Raw genomic sequence first — 18754 nt, 5'->3', positions numbered from 1 at the left:
TCCTGGGTAATTGCTCACAGCCTGTAAATTCTCTTGGCCTTTTGTGTAGCTTTTGTGCCAAACGACTTTCTTGCTGGTTCCTCCTTTCAACTCTGGCTGTGTAAACACAGCTGGGTCATTCTTTTCCCAATTGAGATCTAAGCTGGTGGTCAGGAATGATGGGAGTTGGAGTCTGGAAACATCTGAAGAGTCACAAACTCTGTATTCCCATTCTGGAGCTCTCCTCATTCCCTAATGCCCAGTGATGTTTTTCACAGGGCTCACACACCCAATTGAGTGGCCATATCTGGGGCAGGAGCATTGTGAAGTGTGGGGAAGTCTCGCCCATGTTCAGGTTAATTTGGTTGGAAGATGACCCAGAGTGGACTGACTCCTTTTCAGGTTTCAAGAAGTGGGGAGAGAGTTTTTTAATAGGTGTATTTGTGTGTGGTGTTCAAAGGCATGCTTTTCAAGCTTAAAAACAACCTTTATTCTAATATAATTTCCTGTTATTAGTATCGGATACCTCTTGACAAACATGTGTGTATCATCTGGTTCCATATACAGTTCTGTCAATTTCAATCTTGCCAAGGCAACTTCACTTTTTGTGGGTTTTGTGGTGGCTGTGCTTGAAACTGACAGAGGCATGTCTCACAAACTCAGCATTGCTGCATGCGAAGTGTTGCTGGCTGGCCAAAATCCCCATCTAGAACCCAAAGACTGCCAAAGAATAATTTCACGGTTTGTCTGTGGAACATTATACCAACAAATCCTTTGGAAGTCGATGGTTCATTTGTATATGCATATTTACCTGGTATATGTGCTCCACCAAAGGTCCAATCTCATCTTCTTTAGTAGGTTCGTCCTTTGGTTCCCAGTTATGAATTGGCAAAATGATTTGTGGAGGATGGGAGACTCTGAAATGGTACAAAAGCACAGCCCTATCCGATCAATTGTCTGTTATACAAATGAAAAACATTAAATCTGATTTAAGGAAACAATGGTTATGTATGATAGCAACTAGAAATTGACTGCAAGCATGTGGGAATTTTTCCATGAGCATATACCCATGTAGCTTTTTTTTAAAGTGTGGGAGCATGGTATTGTGTTTAGCGCATGGTTATTTTCCCCAAACCATGCCCGCCTGCCCCACCCTTGATGTCATATGTGATGTCAGGTGAGAGGCAAGCAAAGGTGTGGCTGCCATCACTTAAAAGTCAGTTTGAAGCAGTTTGCATTGAAAACTATTTGAAACACACTTCAAAGTGATGCCTCTTAGTGCCCATTAGCTGATTGGTGAGACATTGCCTTTGAAAGTCCATTCGCAAGCAGTTTTGTATTGAAATGGACTTCAAAAGGAGCCCCTTTCAAGTTGCCATATGAAGTCATAATGGTGTCAGATGAATGACAGGCGGTTGGCACTGCCCACCTCTCAAAGCTGACCCACAAGTGGTGAGGGAAGGAAGAATCTGGCCTGCTACCAGATCCAGTTCCCCACCCCTGGTTTAGGGTGTCGGCCTAGAACACATATGTCTAATTTCGTTAGACTGCAACTCCCATAACCCTGTGTTTTGCTGGCAGGGGCTGATGGGAGCTGTAGTCCAACAGCTCCTGGAGAGCCACTGGTTCCTTATCCCTAATCTAGAACCAGGGAGACACACATTCAAATTCCTCTTGAGCCTGGAAACTTGCTGGACACCCTTGTACTGGTCACTGTCTCTCTTAGCCTGACCCTTTGTGCAGCATTGCTGTAAGGCTAAGAAGAGAGCTGTAGAGAACTACATACATTGGCAAGAGACATACTAGACTCAAAACTGATTGTAATTTGGCCTAGTAAACCAGGATCGAACAGTGGTAAACATGGTAATCTATGGTTTGCCACAAATCAGCAAGAGGGGGTGGTGGAGGAGATTGCATAATGCAATAGGAGGAGAAAGAACCTGAAATCAAAGTTCCATTAGGTTCCATTCCTGTAGAACCAAAACCTTGGTTTGACAGTACGTCTGAATGTCAGATATGTTTATTATGGAATAATAAATAATATTGTGTTTATTATGGAAAACACCTACGTAACTGCAGCAAGCTCAATTGCTGTGAGAAGCAGCCTTATGCTTTGGTAGATGCTGACAGGGTTCAGCCTACCTCCTCCTCACTGCACCCCCCAAAATCCCCTTTCCTGTATGTGAGCTTCTCCACCACAGCCAAGCTTCAGTCCTAGTTACCCAGCATCCATGTTTGAGGGAATAAAGAAAGAGGGAAAGGGGTGAATGTATAGATACTGCCTAGTAGGGCTTCCTTGCATTCTGCCTCCCCAAAATGATACAACAGCTTTCCAAGGCTCTTGGTATCGCAGAGAGGAATATTAGGAATGTTGGGTTTCTCATTACAGCATGACTCTCCAGGCTTTAAGGAAGAGGCAATTGTGCATGAAATTAATCACAGGGTCCTTCCAAAGAGACCACCGCTCCATCTTCACACAAATGCCTGTTTGTTCAGCTTGAGGGGGGCACCTCTCAGTTTATAGAGAACATGCTTCAACAGTCCTTCCAAATAGTTAATAGCAATGCAAAGAACCAGACTGCAAAAATTACAATATATCCATTTAAATATATCCATGAATAACGATAAGGTAACATTATGATTATTTTATTATGGTGATGTTGTTATGCTTTTCATTATGTTTTTATTATTGATGCTCTGCAATGTGTTCTTATTGTCGTATACCACCCAGGGCTCTTTTGATAAAGGGCAGTATATAAACTGAATAGATAACAGCAAGATTTTTAGTAAACATTTAATTTTCAAGGGAAATTGCTTTGTAAGAAGCAAAGGAAGGAAAGTGTAAGATGTGTTTGTCTAGCCAAAGATGTATTATTTCATAAACAGTATCCATTTTAATGCACTTTGGAGATCATGAGACATTTCCATGTTATGTGGTGTTCCCAAGCCCTGCAAAGGCAGGATGCACTTTTAGAAGCCGCGGAGTTATGGCTAAGACTGGCTATGTCCTGCCATAGGATTTTAACATCCTGTACTATTCTTTTTATTTCTTCACCTGCCTCCTTCTTAGCAACAGATGTTTACATTTAGGCACTTGACTCAAAGTAGATGCATAGGAATATGCACACTTTTGATAAAAGTATACTTAAGATTGCTGATATTTTATTAAGGAAACTGGCCGCTCTCCAGTGAATTGCTCAATTAGTTCCATGTGCCGTGTGGACCTTTGGCCATATTTCCACGAAGAAGTGTTCTCCATGCTGCAATGTGAACCGGTTTGGAAACTTGGAGAGGTTTCAAGAGCAATTTGTGAGAATTTGTGTCGGAATGTTGCTCCCAGGGAATATCGCTGAGTGCACAGAAGCCCTTGGGCAACCTGATGGAGCTCTCTGGGCTATGATCCACATCTAAACTTGATTAAGAAAACAAAGGCAGTGGGTCCGCCAGCTCCATTCTCTCTAACTTTTAAAAACATTTTCTAGAGTTCCTAGTTTAGGGATTCTGAATGCAAAGGAAGCACTAATGTCTGGTGCTAAACCAAATGTGCAGAAACAACCACAGTGGACAATGGAGAGGGGCACATTGTGCCATCTGTCATGTAGCTCAAAGTTAGACAGAAGGAAGGGGGACAAATATACAAAGCACAGTAAGTTTTTAATCCCCATAACAAAGTTAATACACCTAGTCGCAAATATACAATCTGCCCATTTGTATGATGTGGTAGGTTCAGAACTTCAAGCTCCTGCGCATAGGACTTTTTTGTATGAGGAATTGTTCTGGCAGAATGAGAAATCAGTGGAAATTCTGAATGGCAAAGTTCTATTGAGCAGGGCTAGCCTGAGAATTTTCGGTGCCTGAGGCAAATGACAGGAGGGTGCACACGAACCTCACATTCCATGTACAGAAGATGACTAGACTGGACCAACTCGAACAAAGTAGTGTGGGGAGGGGCAGGTAAGCTAAGCCCTGCCCTGCATAACTGATCACATGATGTGGTGCACGCACACCATTTGAATGGCAATGCTCATCAACTTGGGGGTGGGCGGGGGCCCCCCTCAAATATTTTATTGGGAGGGCCGAAGACCCCTCAGTCCCTATGAGTTGGCTCCTACGATCCACACTGGCAATGGGACAGTGTTCTTCGACACATCCCTTGGTGGCAGGTGAGCTTGAGGGGCACAAAAAAGTCTAGGCACAGGTAGGACCAAGTGACACACACAGATCTGTCATCTAACAGATGAGAATAGCTCAGGAAGAATTGTAGGTTGTTGTCTTTCCACCTCACTCCAGCATCTGCAACCGATATATGACTCACTCTGTTTAATGATAGGACCAGCTTGCTTTTGAGCCCAATCCCATTTTTGAACCAATCAACATTGTGGCCTAACTATTGCCCACTCACAGTAAGCTAAGCAAACAGTTATGGTTAGGCTCTTTTTTTAATGTCCAGCCTGAATACAAAATGTACTTACCCTCTGACCTGTACTTGAGCTACTGCACTTATGTTGATCTGAAGGTCAACCAGATTACTGTTGGGATTAACCTTGTTGGAACTAAAAGAAATTTGTAAAAGGTTAATTATGTTTCACATATATAAACCTGAAAGCATTTTTTACTTAAGCCTATCGTGCTCGGGGCTACAGCACTTATCAAATTAACAATTCTCTATTTGAGAGTTGGAGCAGGGTAGTAGTGGAAGATGCAGCCAACTGTCTGGGGCCATTGGAATAATAGATAAGGCCTGGATCTTCATGAATCAAGGAAACGTCATGTGTATATTGATAACTATGAAGGAACTGGTTCTTCCTCCACATCCTTCTCCCAATATCCTAATAATAACCTACCCAAAATAGGATATAGGTTATAAAACCTTCCTTCCAACATTACTGATCAATTGCTACCAGAGGTGACATGGATGAAGGGGTAGTGATTATCACTCCTCAGTGAAAAGGAAGAAATATTAGAAATAAGAAAGAAAGCATTTGTGCCATACTTTGAAGAGTATACAAATATTTCCAGAGGGTCTATGCACCACCGAGCTGGCAAGCAGTATACCTGGAAAAATCACCTGTTGCATTTGTAATATGCCACTGGCTTTGTAATTTTTGTAATCTACCAGTTTATTCCATAGTTTCTTTGTGTAGAGAGAAATCACAGCTCTAACCACATTCCTGACTACTCACACAGGCTGATTTCACAAGTTTAAAAAATGCTAACTAAAGAGGCACACATTTAATTAAATGAAGAAATATGTCTCATTTCTACTTCATTCACCTATATATTATTATATCAACATGAAAATATATTTACTATGATAGTAATCACATTACATGTTCCAATAATGCAACAAAACCCAGGACTTCTGAAGACTGATCTTGTGATGTGGTTAGGAAACATATCTAAAGTGATGATAGCTGCTCTTTGGAAAAGCCCCATGACATATGTCTCTTATCCAGTAATCTTTCCTTCTGTAGCAACTGCACCAAATTCATGGACATGTGGACTGAACTAGTGATAAACTGCCTTCTGCTTTGTAAACTTTGATTTGACCATTCCTTTGTTACTGCTGAGAATGATGGAGAATCTCAAGGACGCAGGTGGCACTGTGGGTTAAAGCCTCAGCGCCTAGGGCTTGCCGATCGAAAGGTCGGCGGTTCGAATCCCTGCGGCGGGGTGCGCTCCCGCTGCTCGGTCCCAGCGCCTGCCAACCTAGCAGTTCGAAAGCACCTCCGGGTGCAAGTAGATAAATAGGGACCGCTTACCAGCGGGAAGGTAAACGGCGTTTCCGTGTGCGGCTCTGGCTCTGGCTCTGGCTCTGGCCAGAGCAGCGATGTCACGCTGGCCACGTGACCCGGAAGTGTCTCCGGACAGCGCTGGCCCCTGGCCTCTTAAGTGAGATGGGCGCACAACCCCAGAGTCTGTCAAGACTGGCCCATATGGGCAGGGGTACCTTTACCTTTACCTTTACCTTGTTACTGCTGAGAATGATGGAGAATCTCTGGAGGAAAGTAACTATCTTTTGGAGGCTTTCCTACCCTTTCAAGGTAAGAAAAAGAAATTTTATTTCTTATCCCTCTGCTAAATACACACTACAGAGCAGAAATTACCAGCATGGCACCTTAACGGTACCCTTGAGGTTTTTCTTGGTGCTCCTAAAGCCTTTAACATGTGGGCACAAACCAGCAACTTGGTCATGAGGTCGTGAATGCGATTACCTTTTTCCCCCTTGAAAACTACGTATGGCTAAAGGAGGAAGTTGGGAAAGTAGCACTCTTTCCAACCTCCTCTTTCAGCTCCGTGCACTTTTCAGTACTCAGACTGAGTCTCCAGGATCACAGCTTACCTTCTCACTTGCAGTTCAAACTGGATGCTGAATTCGGCATTTTCAAAACGCTGAACGGTAAACCGGATGCCTGTAGAAAACTAGGATTCAAAATTCACTAATTAGAACTGTGAGCATTTGACTGTACTACATTTAAAGGCGATAGCCCTCAGTTGGTCTAAATTGGACCCTAGATGGTGCCATTTGGAAATGCAAGGTATACCAATGTACAGGGTTGCAAATAATTCTTCAAGCTGTGGTTGCCCACTCCCTGCTCATCAGCTAACTTTAAAGAGCCAATAGGTCTTCTTTTCCATAAAGAAATAAGATTGCCAGACTTTCTGTATACGATTAGAAGGCAGAATGAAAAATTGTCCTCATATCCTTAAAGGTTTCACTTAGGCATCTGGTTGGCCTCTATGAGAACAGGATATTGGACTAGACAGGCCTCTGGCCTGTTCCAACAGGGCTCTTCTTATATTTTTAATGCACCTGCCCCAAAGTCATAACTTAGGTAATAATAATAACTGGGCCTTGGACCAGTATACCTGAAGAAGCGTCTCCACCCCCATCATCCAGCCCAGACACTTATGGTCCAGCTCTGAGGGCCTTCCAGCAGTTCCATCACTGCAAGAAGTGAGGGAACCAGGCAGAGGGCCTTCCACAGAGGGCCCTGTGGAACACTCTCATATCAGATGTCAAGGAAATAAACAACTATATGACTTTTAGAAGACTTCTGAAGGCAGCCCTGTTTAGGGAAGTTTTTAATGTTTGATGTTTTATCATGTTTTTAATATTCTGTTGGGAGCTGCCCAGAGTGGCTGGGGAAACCCAGCCAGCTGGGCAATAATCATTCACACACACACACACACACACACACACACACACACACTATTATTTGTACCCTGTCCATCTGACTGAGTTGCCCAGGTGGCTTCCAACATATATAAAAACACAATAAAACATTACATACTTAAAGGCTTCCCTATACAGGTAATATGCACTACAGTCCTGATGATCAACACATGAGCCTCACTTTGAAACTTTACACAGAACAAAACTACACTCCTGTTGTAAGGTACTAATGAGTAGCAGATGACGCCTCTGAGTGGCGACAGTTTTTAAAGGTGGCTTTTGGTCCTTGACACTCCTGGTAATAAGAGGCAAATGAGGTTCACATATGCCACCAATAAAACTCCACAGAGACTAACGCGCAACGTTTTACTCAGTTTAGTAAGTGGGAACATAAGAAGAGCCCTTTGGGGTCAGATCAAAGGCCCATTTAGTCTAGCATCCTGTTAACGCAGTAATCAACCATATAATTATGGAAAGCCTGATATCAGGAGCTGAGTACAACAGCACTCTCCCCCATTTAAATCTTCCTTTAAATTCCTAGGAGTTTATCTCAGTGAAGACCTTACTTGGTAAATAAATACAACCCAGGTGGTTAAGAAAGCCCAACAGAGACTCCATCGCCTCAGAGTATTGCAGAAGAACGATGCCAATCAACATTTGATGATCGCCTTCTACTGGTCAACAATAGAAAGTGTCCTTTCATACTGCATCACAGTGTGGTACGCTGGTTTGACATATACTGATAGTAAGTGTCTACAGAGGGTGGTGAATACAGCACAAGATATTATGGGCTGTCCCGTGAATCTGATGGATGAAATAGCGGAAGAACGTTGCCTCAGGAGAGTGAGGAAAATTCTCAGGGATGATTCACACCCTGGCCGGCACTTTCTTGATCTCCTGCCCTCAGGCAGAAAATATAGAAGCATGATTGTCGCACCAACAGGGCAAAGAACAGCTTCTATCCATGGGCTGTTAGGCTGCTGCTGAATGAAAAGATAACAACAGGGCAACTGACTTTAGGTTTGGTGGGTGTGCGTCAGTAAACGAGGGGAATTAAGACTGAGAGAGCTGAGTGGGGGTGCTCGTGTAATCTCACTGTATACAAGTTGTACAAGTGACAATAAAGTATTTCAATTTGCGATTCCCAGCAAGCGGTATTCAGAGGCACACTGCCTACAACAGTGGATGTGGTAAACAGCCATCAGGACTAATGGGAATTAATAGCCTTTATCCTACATGAATTTTCATAATCCCCCCTTTAAAGCTGTCCAATTTGGCGGCCGTTGTTACAGCGTCTGCAGTTAATTCAAAAGTTTAGCTATGACCTGTGTGGCGAAACACTTCTTTTGTCTGCCCTGAGTCTTCCAACATTCCACTTCGTAGGATAGCTGCAGGTTCCAGCACTATGACAGAAGGCATATAAACTCCGCACACTTCTATCATGTCCCCACCCCTACACACCTACTTTTTAATTGACAAAAACCCCATCCTCATAGGGAGCTGTTCCAACCAACCCGATAATCAGTTCTCTGGAACTTATCCGTCAATAGATTTTACCCCAATGCCGTAAATGTAGGTGAGCACACTTTCATTTTTTAACACATGCAATTAAGTTTGCTTGAATTATCTATATATTCCCTGGCATTTCATGCAAAACAACAACAACAACAACAGTCATATACAGTGGTACCTCAGGTTAAGAACTTAATTCGTTCCAGAGGTCTGTTCTTAACCTGAAACTGTTCTTAACCTGAAGCACCATTTTAGCTAATGGGGCATCCTGCTGCCGCCACACAATTTCTGTTCTCATCCTGAAGCAAAGTTCTTAACCAGAGGTAATATTTCTGGGTTAGCAGAGTCTGTAACCTGAAGCGTATGTAACCTGAAGCGTATGTAACCCGAGGTACCACTGTATAATGATCTTAAAGTCCATCCCATCACAGAAAATACCAAGGGGGTACCAGCAATTGCTGCTTTTTCCACTCATATTTTTGTTTGCAAATAAATGCACTTCTAATGTTAGTTGTGATTCAAATGACTATGATGTAAACAAAACCATGATAACAATCAAGAGTAACGTATTTTAGTGTTTCCACCCATCACAAAACAAATAATATAATCAGACCATGGAAATTCTCAAGTGAATTGTCCTTAGTGGGGACATTCCTTTCCGAATCAGATGTATGTACCTACATTCAGTAATTCTTCAGAAGTGATGTAAACCAGAGTATGCTGGAATAATCCTTGACAGTGCCATTTTTCACATGTCTTCTGAATAGACATGTAAAGGATTGCATTGTCAAGGATTATGCAATGTATTAAGCGAGGCTTAGAGTTCAATGGGTTTATTATGAGGCAAATGGATAGGACTGGAGTCTAAATCTCAGTGAAAGCAATCAGACAAGTGTGCACTTAAGTACTCAGGTCCAATTAATTTGCCAGAATATGAGCTGATTACTTCAAATGGATTGTGGCCTGGTTCATAAATAAGTTAACCAATCAGTCTATTATCTTTTTAAAAATATAATGTAACGCTGTCTTCTATTATACGAACCATTTCCTGGCCAAATATCTCTATTTTTTAAGCTGTCTCTTATTGACACAAATTCCCCTAATTGAGGCAGTTTTCCATTAACTCCCCCAAACAATTCAATTTGATAAAAATCAGCAAACGTTTCTGGTGTTGTCTTACATTTGTTCCAGCTGCCATGGGGTTCCCAAGGTCACAAATCACCATTCTAGTTTCATTTTCCATCTTGTAATCGCAGCTCAGCACGCGCAAGGCCTGTAACAAAAGAACACCAACAGGGAGGTCAAAGGTCAATCCAGAATGTATCCTGTTGGCAAAATGAATGGCTTTTAGATGGCAAGATTACTCCTGATCTCAAACACCTGCACAGAGGCCCAATCTTTCATTCATGCTTAAGGAAGGCTTGACACTTTGAAGAGAATAATATATCTGTCTTTTCTTTTTTGGAAGGAAAAAATAAGATTTACATATTTATTTCTTGCATTATCTGCTCTTTCACTACAGATATGAAGAGAAAATATCTACGGAGTGAAGCCAAGTTGCTAGCAAAGTTGCATTGACTGTGTACGGCTTTTGGAACGGAGTTGAGCTTTAGGACAAAAGAAATTTTTTGCAGTGCCCAAGAGCTTTGTGGAAGTGAGTGAGAATAATTTACCTTTTCCAAAGGCAGTAGGATAAGTACCTTTTTCACCTCCATATTAATCTCAGTGGTGACATTTGTGCTTCTGAATGAAATGGAAGGTTCCCCCTTGGCGAGACTGTCAGAGCATTTTCTCCATGCAGTGGGCATAACAATTAAATAAAAGTTTCTTACCCCTGCTGGGTGCTGTTGTCTATACATGCCACACTTGCAAATCAACACAGCCACCACCCCCAGATGCTGGATACACAATGCTAGATTGCAGAGTCTGCATGTCTCTGGGCCAGTTAGTGAAACAGTTAGTGGTCCCCATATTGGGGTTTTAATATTTCATAAGGCACATAGCTCAGTGGTAGAGAAACTGCTTTGCACTCAGAAGGTCACAGGTTCAACCCCTGACAATTCCATACTGTCCAACCTTTTCAAGCCCCAAATTGGGACATGTGTCTTCCAGGACACGCTCTCAGGTGAGTCATGTGATCTGCGCATCGCTCTCGCCCCCCCAAAAAGCGCTTTTTCAGGGATGAGAGTGCAATGTGAGAGCACGCAAGATTACAACACCCAAAATGGCTGCCGAGATCTTGTGTGAAAGAACGGGATGTCCCATTTTGAACGGGGCACTTGGAAGGTATGCAATTCCAGACAGGGATCAGAAAGATGCCTGCCTCAAACCCTGGAGAGTTGCTGACAGTCAGCGTCAACAGTACTGAGTTAGATAAGACCAAACATCTGACTTGGCAGCTTCTCAGGTCCCTAGCAGCCCTCAAGAAGGGAAGATAGTGAATGGTGCCTTTCATTTAAGATGGACTTTCACAGATTCTGGTCCCACAGCCTCACTTGTCTACACACAGACAGGGAGAGTTGGGTGCTTCAAAAGTGTGAATTCAACTTGAATCTGTGTGTCGAAAAGGCATCCAAAAATGTCCCTTTTGTGGGTTTGTGTAGGTGCGCAGTTGATGTGTGTGCAAATGGATGGATGGATCACGGCAGGTGTGAGAGTCAAAGAGTGTGCTGTAGTGATGATCTTAAGAGAGGAAGCATTTGTGGGGGACCAGCCCTGCCTACCATGGCTCTGCCCCCAGACAGTTCTCCTTTGAGGGTTCGCAGCCCTCAGTAGCAAAAATGTTGCTCGCTCCTGATGCGTACATCACCTTACAAAAGGCACTCACAAACATTTAAAGAGCAGTTGTCAAACAGTTCCCGGATTTGGAGGAGGAAAGGTATGTAACAGGTGTTAAGGAACCTCAGCCCAGGCCATCCCCCTAATCCCTGGCCCTGTTCTGTGCATTGGGCCTTGCTGTAATGTGCCCCTGAAATGTGGGAATGCTTTCTGCTTGCCTGGATGGGGGACAGAGATTTCTGTATGCATCTGGTATGTAGAAACCTCTGGCTTTTGCATGGCTATAGTGTCGCCTTCTGTGCAAAAGGCAACAGCCACATACCGTATTTTCTAAAGGCAGCCCTGTTTAGGGAAGCTTTTAATGTTTGATGTATTACAGTTACAGATAGGTAGCCGTGTTGGTCTGCCATAGTCAAAACAAAATAAAAAAATTCCTTCCAGTAGCACCTTAAAGACCAACTAAGTTAGTTCTTGGTATGAGCTTTCGTGTGCATGCACACTTCTTCAGATACACTGTGCAAATGGATGGATGGATCACGTGTGTATCTGAAGAAGTGTGCATGCACACGAAAGCTCATACCAAGAACTAACTTAGTTGGTCTTTAAGGTGCTACTGGAAGGAATTTTTTTATTTTGTTTTGATGTATTACAGTATTTTAATATTTTTTTTGGAAGCCGCCCAGAGTGGCTGAGGAAGCCCAGCCAGATGGGCGGGGTATAAATAATAAATTATTATTATTATTATTATTATTATTATTATTATTATTATTCCGTGCATAAGATGCCCCCTATTTTGGGAGGCTCAAATTTAAGAAAATAGGGGGAGGTGCCCGACGTTGTTGAGCTTTATTTGGGAGGGAATGCAGAAAATCACTAAGCCTTCAGATAAACACTGACCATCACTCGCGTCGTAAAAGCAAACAAGCGTCTGCCCGCTCATCACGTCCAATTGTCGCAGCAGCAGCCAATCCACAGCAGCCATTGCCGCATCAACGAATCAACCACCCAATTACCGCAGCAGCAGCCAATCCAAAGCAGCCCTTCCCACAGCCACCAATCACCCACCAAATCACCGCTGACAAGCTGCAGCTCATGGCTGCAACCAATCACCCGTCCCCCTATGCACTATCTATGTATAAGACAACCCCCATTTTTAAACATTAATTTAGAGTAAAAAATCCTCGTCTTATACATGGAAAAGTATGGTACACTGCACTGCCCACTTCTGCCTCTGGTGATGCCCATGTTTGGCTTCAGCCCACAGGCATGCAACCCATGGAAGGCATCCTCCAACAGAATGCAACCCTTGGGCTGAAAAAGGGTTCCCAACCCCTGGCATGTGGTGACATCACAGGCACTAACCAATAGGCTACCTATAACCAACAGGTTATCCCCATTCAAATCGAAGCTCTCTGAAGATACACACAACTGTTTTAATTTTCTTACTGGAAGGGAAGCACCAATGAACCTCTTTGGCTGCTCTTAAATTGTCACATCTGTCTTCGCTTCCTGAAAGGATTCAACTTATTTCTGCCCAAGAGAACAGAAGTAATTAGCACTCTACTAAAGAATTGTGTTTTTCTCAATCACCCAGAGAAATCTGCTGCTGATGGATGTTCCAAAAGTGTTGAGGGCACATCTAGCTGTAAAAATGCAATAATTTAAGTACTGTGAATGCATCCAAGGATTGTGAAGTTAGGGTCCTGCCACCCCTGTGTTCTGACTTTCAGCCCTGCGTTCTATCCACCCCATAACACAGGCTATTTTTTGTTGCTTTGATGGGGCTCTTCTTTTCTTTTCTTTTTTTAGACTAAAGACACTTCTGATCTTTCTGTGTATTATTATCTCTGGCCTCCTTTCTCTAGCCAGGTCATCTGTATAAACACAAGGGAACAGAGGGAGAAAGAACAGGGAGCTGCAAGAAGAGGAGAAGTTGCATAATAGGGGCTTGAACAAAAGAAAAAACAGACTTATTTGTCTTTCTTTGCCTTAATTCGTTGGCATCGTTAGCTAGAGAAATAAAATCATATGAGGAATGTATACAGCAGAACTTCTGAAAAACATGAGGCGCTGTGCATGCCCCAGTGATTGATACAGTGGTTCAGAAATGTGAGGAATCCTGTGCTTTACATAACAGCCAGCTAATTTAACTTTATGTAGGAAACTAGTTCCTGGCAGCGGTCACCAATGTGGCTCCTGGGAGCACACATGTGCCCGGAGAGGCCATTCCTGGCACCCACAGGATCTCACCCACCACTGAAATTAGACTTGAAAGAAGCGGTCTGTTGGTAGCCAATGGAACAGGTAGAATGGTGTACTTGGTTGTGGTCTGTGTGTGGTGCCCATGGCAGCTTCTCCAAAGTCCTTCAAGAGGGAGTGAGTTTCAAAGAACACTGGTGCCACAGCACACGAGGCCCTTTCCACCCGTGTTCTTTCTGATGTTGTTGGACTCCAATGCCCACCAGCCTCAGCCAGCATGGCCAATTGTCAGGGATGATGGGACCTGCAGTCCAGTAATATCTGGAGGACCAGAAATTGCCCATGTCAACCCTATTCATCACCCTCATTGACCATCCAAGGACCCCTTACACAGAACTGACTAGGTGACCCTTATGCCTCATCCATGAATATCAAGTCTCTGTAAGACTTGGTAGCATGCATTAGTTAGTCTTTTGTGTGTTTTCTTCACAGTATTTTTCTGCTTGCCCTTTGTTCCTTATCTTTATTAATGAAAACAAGGCACACCCAAGAAGCATCACACCACTGACCTAACGGATAAAGCTCAGTTCCTCCCCATATTTTAAACCCACTTAGCTCAAAGGATAGCAAGATTGCAGAAATTGTACTGTAGAAATTATTCTTGTATCGGAGAATAAAGACCTGGGTATTTGCAAAGGAGAACAACTGACACATGTTCTGTTGGCAGTTCCCCATGTCACATTTGCTAATCCATTAACACCTCCAAATATTTAGCCACACTAGCCTTTTACTACACACTAGGAATGACTTTATTTCCCCTTTTGTAGGAACACATGGCTTATTTTTACCGCTCTGAACAGTAGCAAAACCTGACCAATTAACATCAGCACCAGTGCAACCTGGATCTGGTTTCAAGTGGAAATGAGAGGAATGTGGACGAAAATGGGCAACCTAGCAGAACTCCCGGATGAATGAAGCTGTGTAGGCTTTAAAACTGGCAGAGCTGCCTGTGTGATGATGATTAATCGCTGGCCACAAATGATTTCCCCAAAGGCCCGGATATTAATGGCCTGAGTGTTAGCTGTTGACATTCTAACACCCAGCTCTGGCACAGAAAGTTACATGGAATTAAGTGCCACTAGCATCAAGGACACCTGCTCCTGGTGTGAGTGTATTTAAGACATGGAATCTGGTATTTCTTTTTCTCCCCTCCCCTCCTGGGGTGGTGGTGGAAGCTCTAATTAAGCTGATTTCCGCTCCCCCCCCTCGCCAACTAGCAGCTAAACGTTTATTCCTCAAATGAGCAAAAAACAACAACAAACAAACAAACAAACAAAAACCACACAAACAAATGAAAATCCTCTGCTGCACTGAGTTTCTGCTTTGACACACGTTTGTCTAGCCGCAACAGTTGTTGTTGTTGTTGTTACTATTTAAATATTTGTTAAATTTATAACCTGCCCTTCCTCTTAAAGATGCCCTGGGTGACAAACAACAAGTGATAAAACACTAGAAACATCTCTAAAACATCTTAAACACTTTTTGAGTGATGCCATAAAATTATGTCACCATCGGTCCTAAGAGCCATTTCTGTACTTCACATTTTCTGGACAGTTTTATCCTAAAGTAACTCCTACTATGTTTCGTTAACTGTGTTGTGTTATAATCCATGTATACGATGTGCTTTTTCTATGCCAATAAAGGAGATTGATTGATTGACTGATTGACATCTTAAACACATTTCCAATGCTGATTCTAACATACCTGCCTCAACAACTTACACCCTCATAATACAACAATAAAGTTCATGCTGTGACCTTCACAACTGCACAAAAGACTGGACAGAACACCAAAACACATCTGGTAGCAAAAGGGTCAGGTTTTTAAATATTATTTTTAGAGATGAGTCTACAAATACAAGACAAAGCTTTGTTTAATTTAAAAATATAGCCTCTAAGAATAGCACAGTTCCTTTCTTGTCAACTGTTACAGACAGATCTTTCTTACCCCCTTCAGTGAGTTTTGCATCAGTAGAACAGGCTAAAGAAGAGGAGCAGGAAGTTATTTTCAACACAAGAAAAATATTTGATTCTCAAAAGGAAATTAACTTGGCACACCTTGGTTCCTTTGGGGGGGGGGGGCGTGTCATGCTTTGAACTATCCAAAATAAAGTTCATGCTGTATCAGCTTGCAGGCTTTGTAGTCAGATGAATTGATATATGCTGCCCTGTAGTGAGCACATGAATTGTCTGTGTATTTAGGGTATAGAATTTCATCTCGGCTCCTCCAAAAGTGCCTCTAAACTTTTCAACTAAAACAAACTACAGCCAGCTCAGTTCAAGCTCCACTGCTGAACAACATTACAATAACCAGCCTTCCCTTGCCTGGTGTCCTCCAGGTGATGTGGGACTACAACTCCTATCAGCCCCTGCCAGCATGGCCAATGGTCAGGGTGATAGAGGGCACCATATTGGGGGAGGCTACTATACACCTTTGTGTGAATAATTAATTTAAAAATATCATTTTTCAGGGCCTGCTATCCCACTTGGTTCAAATAAATATAATTGATGTCAAATATCTATGACTGCCATTGCTTTCCTCCCGCAAAGTGCCTGTATAGGTTTCTGCTATGCAGCCTCTTGTTAGGGAAAAAGAAGATGGCAAGACAATACATGTTACCTTGCTGTTACGCTCGACACCGGTGTAATCTGCCTCTGGGGGTATCTTAATATGGAGCTCAGCCTCATAGGCACCTTCGCCTTCATTTCTTGAGTTGATCATAAGCGTGACACAGTTTTCCTCCCCAATTATGATCTGATCTCTATCCCTGTAAGAAATAAAGCTCATTTTCATAACAGGTTTTCAAAATACACAACAGTGCTAATTTCTCAGCAAACTGAGATCCCTTCAGCAGATGTGAGGAGTCATCCCTGTGTCATTACTGCCAAGCTGCACATTTCCTTTCACTTGTGACTTTCAATTAGGGTGGACATAATGAGATAAGCAAAGCCTGCTGGGTCAGGCCTGTGGCCCATCTAGTCCAGCAACCTCTTCTCATAGTGGCCAACCAGATGCCTATGGGAAACCAGGGAGCAGGACATGAACACAACAGCACTCTCCCCTCCTGTGGTTTCCAGCAGCTGGTAATCGGAAGCATTACGGTGTCCAACTGTGGAGGTAGAGCCAAGGTAAAGGTAAAGGACCCCTGGATGGTTAAGTCCAGCCAAAGGTGACTATGGGGTTGTGGCACTCATCTCGCTTTCAGGCCGAGGGAGCCAGCGTTTGTCCCCAGACAGCTTTCCAGGTCATGTGGCCAGCATAACTAAACTGCTTCTGGCACAACAGATGGAAACCAGAGCGCACGGAAATGCTGTTTACCTTCCTGCTGCAGCAGTACCTATTTATCTACTTGCACTGGTGTGCTTTTGAACTGCTAGGTTGGCAGTAGCTGGGACAGAGCAATGGAAGCTCACTCTGTCGCAGGGATTTGAACCACTGACCTTCTGATCAGCAAGCCCAAGAGACTCAGTGGTTTAGACCACAGCGCCACCCACGTCCCCTAGAGGTAGAGCATGGCCATCATGGCTAGTAGTCACTGATAGCCCTCTCCTCCATGAATTTGTCTAATCCTATTTTAAAGCCGTCCAATATGCTGGCCTTTACTGCACTGCAGAGGTGTACTTTGGAGAAAAAGGATGCATGATGTGAGACTAGAATTGCTTTCAAGGAATGCCCTGAGGATGCAGGGATTTTTTTCACTCCCATCCTCGATCCAGACATGCTTCTCTGTAACAGTACCCTTTCAGCACTGTTGCCAGAAGAGAAGGCTGCAGCCTTGAGCAAAACCAATTACCCATGGCTTTGCTCAGGAAGAATATCTAAAACATTTTTTGCTGAAATAAGCAAAATCTGAGCAAGCAGAGCTGTTAAATAAGTGGCTTTTTTTTGTTTTGTGTTTAGATGTGACAAACCTTTGAAGCTACACATTTAGTGGCTGTAAAAAAAACCCTTAAAAGCTCATATCAGCATTCAATAGTTGAAATATCTGCTTCCTATCTGATGGGGCAATCTTGGTGGGTTTCTCGTCCCCACCCCCTGCCCACAAGCAGTTTTCTTTTTAATGAACACCTTTATTCCATTAAGTGCAAAACACAAGTTTATTTGCTCAAACTTACGGCACAGCGGAAAGTTTCAAGTCAGGAATGCACACGTTGTCTTCTCCACAATCCACAAGAATGTAAGCCTGCATTGTTCAAAACATGCATCACTCATGTTAGGGGCTCTGCTTGAAAGGAATCCCAGCCATTTCCTTTCCCTTCCTTCATGCTTGTTTGATAGCCATTAAAAATAAGTCCCTGCAAAGGCTGGATGCTTCCAAACCCCTGATTCCAATACAAAGAGCCAGTGGTGACTGGCTATATATGTAAAGGCATGTTAACGTACTGCATATTAAAAGAGTGAGCACATCTTTCTTTCATTGCTGCAAGGAATATGATTTACAGGCTGTTGCAGTTAGCTAGGGCTAAGAGAATGAGAACATTCAGGAAAAAACACAGGCTGAAAGAGGTTCGAGAAATTTCAGATAGGTCTGGTTCAATTAGCTCACCATAATGAACAAATTAAGCTCTTGTTGCGCACACTGAAAGAATGCTGAAACCCTGAACAAAGCTGCTTATAAAAGATGCCACACAGCATGGTAGCTTTCGTTAGCTGTTTGGAGGCATAAGAAATACACATGCAAGACCCTACCTGCTCCCCGATGTAGTTTTCTTGGTAATAGTTCAATATTGGGTCCACAGCTGAACCGTCTGAAAAGGTGGATTCATCCAAGCTGTAGTTCAAACTAATGCTGATTGGAGACAACTTATCTCGGTATTCAGTTTCATCCTGTGGGAGAGAAATCACATAGAAACTCTTCACTTACATTGCACTTCATTAATGTACTCTCTCTCTCTCTCTCTCTCTCTCTCTCTTTCTCTCTCTCTCTCTGTGTGTGTGTGTGTAGTCTTTGTTTCAGCAATGAAGCAATTAATATCCTGATCCTATGACTGTCTACTAAGAAGTGAGGACCACTGGATTTAGTTCAACTCGGTAAGTTTACAGACAAAT

General features: G+C 43.0%; 1 protein-coding gene across 2 annotated transcripts in view; it reads right to left on the bottom strand.

Moving 5' to 3' along the window:
• The window catches only part of ITGA8 (integrin subunit alpha 8), a 136644-nt gene that overhangs the window by 51656 nt on the left and 66234 nt on the right, over positions 1 to 18754 (bottom strand). For both annotated transcript variants that reach the window (XM_079948271.1, XM_079948272.1), the window contains exons 18-24: positions 18395 to 18532; positions 17821 to 17888; positions 16325 to 16472; positions 9849 to 9941; positions 6323 to 6402; positions 4452 to 4532; positions 791 to 896 (exon numbers count right to left, since the gene is read on the bottom strand). In XM_079948271.1, coding sequence (XP_079804397.1) covers positions 791 to 896; positions 4452 to 4532; positions 6323 to 6402; positions 9849 to 9941; positions 16325 to 16472; positions 17821 to 17888; positions 18395 to 18532 — 714 coding nt within the window. The remainder of the gene's footprint in view (positions 1 to 790; positions 897 to 4451; positions 4533 to 6322; positions 6403 to 9848; positions 9942 to 16324; positions 16473 to 17820; positions 17889 to 18394; positions 18533 to 18754) is intronic.

Source organism: Podarcis cretensis (genome assembly GCF_951804945.1).
Source record: "Podarcis cretensis genome assembly, chromosome: 12".
Taxonomy (NCBI): domain Eukaryota; kingdom Metazoa; phylum Chordata; class Lepidosauria; order Squamata; family Lacertidae; genus Podarcis; species Podarcis cretensis.
The sequence above is the reverse complement of the archived record's forward strand: the minus strand, read 5'-3'. Positions and strand labels throughout refer to the sequence as shown.